The sequence below is a fragment of the Pecten maximus genome, chromosome 2 (genome assembly GCF_902652985.1).
Source record: "Pecten maximus chromosome 2, xPecMax1.1, whole genome shotgun sequence".
NCBI lineage: Eukaryota > Metazoa > Mollusca > Bivalvia > Pectinida > Pectinidae > Pecten > Pecten maximus.
In genome coordinates this window covers 11,343,079-11,351,687 of record NC_047016.1, presented here as the reverse complement: position 1 = coordinate 11,351,687, position 8,609 = coordinate 11,343,079, and the positions used below count along the sequence as shown (strand labels likewise).

General features: G+C 37.4%; 1 protein-coding gene across 1 annotated transcript; it reads left to right on the top strand.

Annotated features, from left to right (window-relative positions):
• The first annotated feature begins 3,270 nt into the window (after positions 1 to 3,270).
• LOC117317441 (uncharacterized MFS-type transporter YhjX-like) lies at positions 3,271 to 8,317 on the top strand. The gene is made up of 4 exons (XM_033872255.1): positions 3,271 to 3,495; positions 3,971 to 4,144; positions 5,034 to 5,240; positions 5,551 to 8,317. Exons 2-4 carry the CDS (start codon positions 3,979 to 3,981, stop codon positions 6,567 to 6,569), a joined length of 1,392 nt encoding a protein of 463 aa, XP_033728146.1. The 5' UTR covers positions 3,271 to 3,495; positions 3,971 to 3,978; the 3' UTR covers positions 6,570 to 8,317.
• Positions 8,318 to 8,609: the final 292 nt, after the last annotated feature.

The following is an 8,609-nucleotide window of genomic DNA, read 5'->3' as shown; positions in this document are numbered from 1 at the left end:
TTTGGAGTGTAATACCAATGTCATTGGAGGACGAACAACATGAAAGAATTTCCAGAAACTGTGTTCTTGTTCAAACTGTCCAGGCTTTACGATCTGTATCATCCAGAGAGGAGAAACGCAGAGTAAAGGAAAACTCCTGCTTTGGTAGCATATTTATTATGTCCAAAATATCATTGACGATTTCCTATGATCTAGAAGATAGACAGAAAGTGCTGATTTTAAACTTTAGGGCAAAGATCTTTCCCTATGAGATGATGTGAACAAATACGTCAGGAACATGGACACCACAGTTTGTGATGAAAATGAGTAGGTGTTTTGCGCGCTTTGACAAAATAGTCGAGTTTTCATTGAAAGTCTTCATACATAGTGTGTGTTTGGCACGGGAAGACTGGCCATAACATAGATCCTCTATGGATGATAACGGGATGTTCCGGTACGTATCATCATCAACACCAACGTTTTGATCTTCAGGATGCGGCTTTCGTTTCTGATAATTCTTTAAACACTTCGCACACATGCCAATCTCTTGATCATCAGTAAAGTCATTGCATCAGCATTAAGAACATCAAGCAACAAATTGTACTGGGGAAGTTTCTAGTAGATTTCTTGTTTAATGTCTCCTAAAGACAACATTACAACCCGCACCTACACACCCATCTCTCTTGTGAGATCGAAATTGTATTAGGTGTTTAAAGTTTCCGTCAGACGCAATTTTATGAATAGGATAGAAGCGCTTTAATATAATGCTTATGGACGTAGAAGCTATTTACATGAAGAAAATGTAAAAAGGAATGTAAAAAGAACAATGAGATTGGGGTATATGGGATAAACTGTTTCAAGATTTGTTAACACTATCAGTCAGGTAATACATCGTATTTAACGTCCTAATCATAACTAACAGCGATGGTTTTTAAGGACCTTTTTACCTAAAATGAAGATGAATTTATTTTAGGACGTGTTCATATGAACTATGATAACCACATAGAACAATAACCGTTCAAAAATTGCTTCAAGAAATGGTGAGAACGAAACCCCGCATCTAATTACAGGCGAATTCAACGCTAATAATAAACTAAGAAAGCTTGTCAACAGAAACGGGATATCCACGTGGGCCCAACCAGCTACTTTCTGTCAAGGACCTTTTTTTATATCAACATGTCATAGAACCTACCCGTTTCCGAGACTATTTTTGATTTGATAGTCTCTAATGAAAATGACATAGTGGTCCGTGATGTAAACCAGACACTGGAAAGAGTGGCCATACAGTCATGGGGTTTGTCTTCTACTTGTGTAGACCAAAGACCAAACATGATATCAGTAAAAACTTTCTCATGGAGACAATAACAACATAGGTGGTAAGCTTAACAAATAAACTGGAGTTGATCAATATTAACGATAGTATGTCTTTGTTAAAAAGTTATAATAGAAAATATATACCAGTGAACAAAGGCATTAGAGTGAAATCTAAACGACCCCTTTACCCAACCGTCCTTAAATGACTTGAGCTATTGATAGGACGTTAAACAATATTAAGCCGAATCATACCCTAAACCCAACCGTCCTTAAATGACTAAGCTGTTGATAGGACATCAAATACAAAGTCAAGTCATACCCCTGAACCCTCTAACACTTAAAGCGATTAGGAAGAAACAGTAATCATAGACAAAGGGACTTCACTGAAAATCACCAGAAAACTACCACCGCCATCGTACAGCAAGGAACTAGGCAACTGCGTCGTTTAACAAGCTACCACCCAATGACAAGACATTGGCACCCACTGACAGGTGATTCCCCCGCGGCACCACTTACACCTGGTGATACATTATAATTAGATACAGTTTTACCTGCCCAGTATTGGCTTCCTGTTTTCAATTTCCAATTACATGTATTAATGAAATAACAATGGTCGTCAGCAGACTCTTCTATTAGATACCAAAAGTTTACAGAAAAAAACAGTAACCATGAAATTGTTTTCCTCTTCCTAAATCAAAGAATTGATTTCCAGGATTAATTAACATTTGATATTGTAGTATCATACAGAACAGAAAGAATATAAAATAAATATTGACACATCACATGGGTTCGTATCGTTATCACCTCAGATAATGCAGTAAACATAGTTCAGGATATCGGCCAGCTATGTACAGGTATGTGGTATCGGCCAGATATATACAGGTATGTGATATCGGCCAGATATATACAGGTATGTAGTATCGACCAGCTATATACAGGTATGTGATATCGGCCAGCTATGTGATATCGGCCAGTTATATACAGGTATGTGATATCGGCCAGCTATGTACATGTATGTGGTATCGGCCAGCTATTTACAGGTATGTGGTATCGGCCAGCTATATACAGGTACGTGGTATCGGCCAGCTATGTACAGGTATGTGGTATCGGCCAGCTATGTACAGGTATGTGGTATCAGCCAGCTATGTACAGGTATGTGCTATCGGCCAGCTATATACAGGTATGTGGTATCGGCCAGCTATGTACAGGTATGTGGTATCGGCCAGCTATGTACATGTATGAGATATCGGCCAGCTATATACAGGTATGTGGTATCGGCCAGGTATGTGATATCGGCCAGTTATATACAGGTATGTGATATCGGCCAGCTATATATAGGTATGTGGTATCGGCCAGCTATGTACAGGTATGTGGTATCGGCCAGCTATGTGGTATCGGCCAGGTATGTGGTATCGGCCAGCTATGTACAGGTATGTGGTATCGGCCAGCTATGTACAGGTATGTGGTATCGGCCAGCTATGTACAGGTATGTGGTATCAGCCAGCTATGTACAGGTATGTGATATCGGCCAGCTATATACAGGTATGTGATATCGGCCAGCTATGTACAGGTATGTGGTATCGGCCAGCTATATGTACATGTATGAGATATCGGCCAGCTATATACAGGTATGTGGTATCGGCCAGGTATGTGATATCGGCCAGTTATATACAGGTATGTGATATCGGCCAGCTATATATAGGTATGTGGTATCGGCCAGCTATGTACAGGTATGTGGTATCGGCCAGCTTATAATACGGTATTGTTTATACCATGCGATAAATTTGGAACCTATTAAATCTCTTTTCAAGAACTAAATTACAAAGAAAAACAAGTTACCTGATGCACCCTCAGGTATCAATCATTGTCCTGTGTGAAGCCCCTGTTAACACATCAATGTACTATACCATCGTGCTATCAGTAAGGGTACAGATAATGAAGAAGCATATATATATTTGACACATCGCCTGGATAGCTACCATGCTCTAGTTAGCTGTACACGTATGTGATGTACCGAGCCACATGACTCGGCCGAACCATGTACGGATGACCAAATCTACTCCGAAGTTATTCTTGTAATTACATAATTAACCTTCATTTCGATATCTCAGAGGAATAGACGTTACCATGATTAATACCCGATATACGGACAGAGGATTGTGATATAGCTTGTGGGTTAAACTGGCAGTGTTCAGGAATCAGGTATGTAACGATGTGCATGTTACTAGTATATTTATATATCATTACTCTGTGTTTATGAATTACATAGTAAATCTAACAGCTTTGAACGACTGAAGGCCTATCACCGCCACTACCCATCTAGTCAGTATGTCTTTATTTTACAGCTAGAACAATCATTCCATCAACACTGTCCTTGTATAAGGATCCAATCACTAGTCGACGAACTTTACATTGTCAATATATGTCAGTATGTTTCTCTTTTTCCGGATTGACTAAAGAATATGGATCTAGATTAGGCGATACCAGCTGGTACATTTTATAGGTATTACCATAAAACAGATCAATGTCTGTAACAGACGAGTACATATATAACATATACAGGGCAACATACACAACTTTAAACTGATCAATGCGAATTACTAAAGTCACCGTCCTTTACAAAGTCTTGTTTTATTTCATGTCTAACATTCACAGAGAACTAATTTATTATTTTCAGATTGTATAATGGGACTGTTTCCGGACCAAAACTCCTCCGCGAGCCACTTTCACCGAATGAAATGGATAGGCCTGGTGGTTGGCTGTCTCGCTAAATTTGTGACGGGATCTTTGTTTGTCTTCAACGTTTATGAAGACGCAATCAAAAACACATTCAATTACACCGAAACAGAACGTAAGTGATGACGAAAGTTGTGGATATCACTACATTAGGACGAGGCAGAAATAAGGAATATAGCTGAAATTTCAGAAGGTCATAAACAGACTGCAAAAATGAAAAATAGGGTTAATGACTTGTGACCAGAGAAGGGGAGGTGAAGAAGGGGATATTGGTCGTTAAGAATACAAGTGATTATCAGATGGGGAGAAATTCAAAGTAGTCAGTGACCAGGAAGACATGAAATGAACACCATATGATAAAGTGTTGGAGGGATACCTTCAGGAGTAGGAATAAAACATGGTCGTAAACAATCACCTAACCTGCTACTAAAGTAGGAACAAATTAATTGCAATTTGGGAAAGCAAGGAACGAAATAGGAAAAAACGTTACTAGTAATACCTAACCATAGATAATCTGTATTACTATATAAGGAATATTTGTACAATAAGTGACAAGTAACGTAATACCTAACCAGAAATAATCTGTACTACTATAACAGGAATATTTGTACAATAAGTGACAAGTAACTTAATACCTAACAATAGATAATCTGTATTACTAAAACAGGAATATTTGTACAATAAGTGACAAGTAATTTGATACCTAACCAGAAAGATAATCTGTATTACTATATAAGGAATATTTGTACAATAAGTGACAAGTAACTTAATACCTAACCAGAAAGATAATCTGTATTACTAAAACAGGAATATTTGTACAATAAGTGACAAGTAACTTAATACCTAACCAGAGATAATCTGTATTACTATAACAGGAATATTTGTACAATAATTGACAAGGAACTTAATACCTAACCAGAGATAATCTGTATTACTAAAACAGGAATATTTGTACAATAAGTAAGGTTGTGTCAGTCACCGTTAGGCCATTTTTCTATTAATAGTTCAACTGCAGTCATCCCTGCTTAACATAGGACTTGGCTTTGGTTTTATTCCCGGCAAGATCTATGACAATTTTGGACCCCAGTGGGCGTCACTAGGGGGCGTGGTCGTGTCCGTGCTTGCCTACACTCTACTATGGAGTACCCCTAAATACGTTTCCTTCTACCAAAACAAAAGCTGGTTAATGGCTATCTACTTCTTCTTGTCAGGTAAGTCACTGTTACATATGCAACAATAAAATACATTCATGGCTGTATTTATTGATTGGAAAGGACAAAGAAGACATTTAGTGATTGTTAATTGTAGAGCAAAGTACATTGTATTTAAAATCTGTCCTTTTCTTAAGATTTAGACAAAGCATCTAAGTGTGTAACTTGCTTTGTTTGCAAAATGTAAATGAGAAATGGTAGAAAAAGCATGACTAATGCAACTGAAGGTAGTGATTCTTGTTGATTTCTTCATGGTTTGATACATTACTCGAACATATAAGCATACAATGTGCTTTGTGGATTTTTTCAGGTCTTGGTTCAGTTTTTACCTATATGGTGGCACTTAACACAAATGTCATCAACTTTGACGAAAAGCACAGAGGCAAAATAGTAGGACTGCTAAATGCGTTCTTTGCCGGAAGTCCTTCTATATTCGCAGTTATATATTATCATGTCATAGGAGACCCAACAAGTACCGAAAGCTTTTCGACAATGATGCTACTGTTTGCCATCGCGTTTGGTATTACAGATGTCATATGCATGGTATTCCTGAGAATTTACACCAAACCGACAGATCTTTTGGAACAACGGGAAATGAGAAGCAATGTTTCGTCTGAACATGAAGGATCTACTACCTGTTGTGAGAGTATGAATACAGTAAAGAGAGAAGAAGGGACACCGCTCCGTGATCTTCTACGAAATGCTGATTATTATATCTTCACTCTAATGGTTACGTTCGCTTCCACAGTGGGACTAGTGTATGTGGTCGCTCTAACACAAACAACCAACGCTATGAACTTCTCCTCACACAATCCCGAAGTGGTGTTGATCGTTCCCATTACTAATGCCTTGATCAGTGTTAGTATCGGCGTATTCTCCGACTACTACAGAGAAAGGTTACCACGGTTAACCATTTTGATTGTAGGATGTTTAGCTTTTGTGGTGTGTCAGGTCCTAATAGTGTTATTGGCAGATGGGTACACATGGATCGTGATTGCGACTGTATTCTGTGGAATAGGGGTGGGGCTAATCTGGTCCATCGCCCCTACCATTATGAGCGAATATTTCGATGTTGCTAACTTGGGAAGAAACTGGGGTATAGCCCTGTTCCTTGGGTCGCTGGTGGGCTTAGGCGCACAGGAAAGTTTTGGCGCTTTTTACGACGCTGCCAAGAAAGACCCGAGTGATATAAACTGCTACGGAATCGAATGCATTCGCAAAGGGCATATGGTAGCGCTAGCATCTGGTATTTTAGCCACAATTCTGGGCATAGTACTTTTCTTTAAACGTCGAAATTCAGGTCAAAATAGATTCGAGAGGTTTGAATAACTGTGTTGATTTCATATCTGCATGAACCTTCCGATTCCGACCCCAATGTGATGTGGAACTGGTGTCTCATCACGGGTTAGTACATTACATAATTGTACTTGTTTTGTGGATGAAGAACAGAAATACATTTCAATAATTGCGATTTTGTTTATCAATAATACGTTATACATTATTTGAATGTATTACAAAGAGATTTTAAAATTGAATACCTTATCAACGAATTGATGAAAGTTATCTTTATTGTTTTCATTTGTATTTTTATATATACATGTATAAAACAATGTGTTATTTTAATGTTTTAACGACTTAACACTACTCGACGTTTACATCACAGAATATTGATGCGTACCATGGACATTTAATTATGCAATTTATATGAATTATACTAAGGACGTGTGCACACATCTGCTTATGCATGCATACACACACGCACGCGTGTCGTTAAGAGATTGATGCAATGAAAATCGATCGTTTGTTTCATATCTTTCAAAAATCAACACTAGATATCAGATGATGCATCAGATAGTGTACATAAATTTCTACCAGGCTTGAATTCTAGTCGGAATTGAATATTTGTGAAAAAGATATTTTTTTTCAAATGTCAAATCTATATCTTGCGTACTAGTAATTTGAGATACTTTTGTAGATATCTTCAATTTCGAATTAGTTATTATAGTTGTTATATCACACGGTCAGCTTATTGTTGTAGGTTAGTTATCAATCACAGGTGTCAGCTTTCAGATTCAGGATAATAAGTCACATGTCACCTCTCTTTGATCACCCCGTGAAAACAATGTGTACACGAGTTGTCGCTCTTCCACCATACTTTCAATACATTTCTCGAGTATGTGATATTATTTGACAGCTTTAGTTTGTATTAAATTGTAGAAATCTACGAAAAATGAGTATCACTTTCATAGTGGCTGTCAAGCCAAATGTAATAAACTGAATTGAATAGTGAAGACAATCATTATGTTGGTTGTGTCGGTTAATATTTGAAATCTCCAACGCTTATTGTATTGATATTTATCCTATACCTAGTACTAGATACTGCATTTCCGCCCGGCACAATACATCTAAATCCACGTGACCTTATTAGACCACCGGTCGGAAAATGCATATCAACATATCAGACTAGCGGTCCGAAAATGCATATTACAGCTTTCGGAATCCCTTATAACTCAGCAGACGACCACTTCCTTTGTAAACACCGGTCAGATTGTCAAGCGAGGGAACGTGTGACTAGCGGACATAATGGGTATCATGGAGTTATATATAAACGTAATGTGCAAGAGAACAGTTAGATTTATTGTTAATCTGCTTTCTATGTCATAAATGTTTATATATCATTATTTTTTCTGTTTAACGAAAAAGTGTGATACAATTATATGCAAAAGAAACAGAGGAGGATGTTTACATTTTTTTCTGTTCACAATTAATTGATATACATATCAAATATGTATCATCGGCATTTGTTGTTGTTTCATCAAAATTTTGAATCATGCATTCATTGTATAAGTCTATGATAAATAGAATAAAACATAAAGCCACCTAAAGCCCTCGGTCTGATATTGGGTCTTCGGGCTGATATGGCACGTGATATGGATTTTACCATGTAATATTCTATATGTATTAGGCGGGGAGATATTCAAATAAAGTCACATGATGTACGATATTCACGTGCAAAATCCGTGTCCAGTTTTTATGGAAACAACTCTCGAGCTGAATAAATGAATTTAAGAAATACATCACGTTGTTTTGTTTTCACTGTCATAATGATTGTAATTAAGGAGATATTGACAGTTGTTTACCTTCAACTAATTTACATACCGATTTTCAACATACAAAAATGCATTTCTCGTGCAATATTCAAGGTAAGAGAAAGTTTCATACGTTAAAATTGTCTGGTTATATCAAACGGACGATGTTTTTGTGGGGACCTGGAAGGAATGTAAGCTAGAGTAACTTTGTAGAGTGACTATTTGTATGCATACTGAATATAGGTGTCCACATCAGTAAGTGCCGACGCTAAGTCTGAAT

Bases quoted from the DNA above. Each gene is read 5' to 3' on its own strand.
- LOC117317441 (XM_033872255.1), top strand. From the start codon at position 3,979: ATGGGACTGTTTCCGGACCAAAACTCCTCCGCGAGCCACTTTCACCGA. The intron at 4,145-5,033 runs GTAAGTGATGAC...TTCTATTAATAG, and splicing joins CAATTACACCGAAACAGAAC to TTCAACTGCAGTCATCCCTG. The intron at 5,241-5,550 runs GTAAGTCACTGT...GGATTTTTTCAG, and splicing joins TATCTACTTCTTCTTGTCAG to GTCTTGGTTCAGTTTTTACC.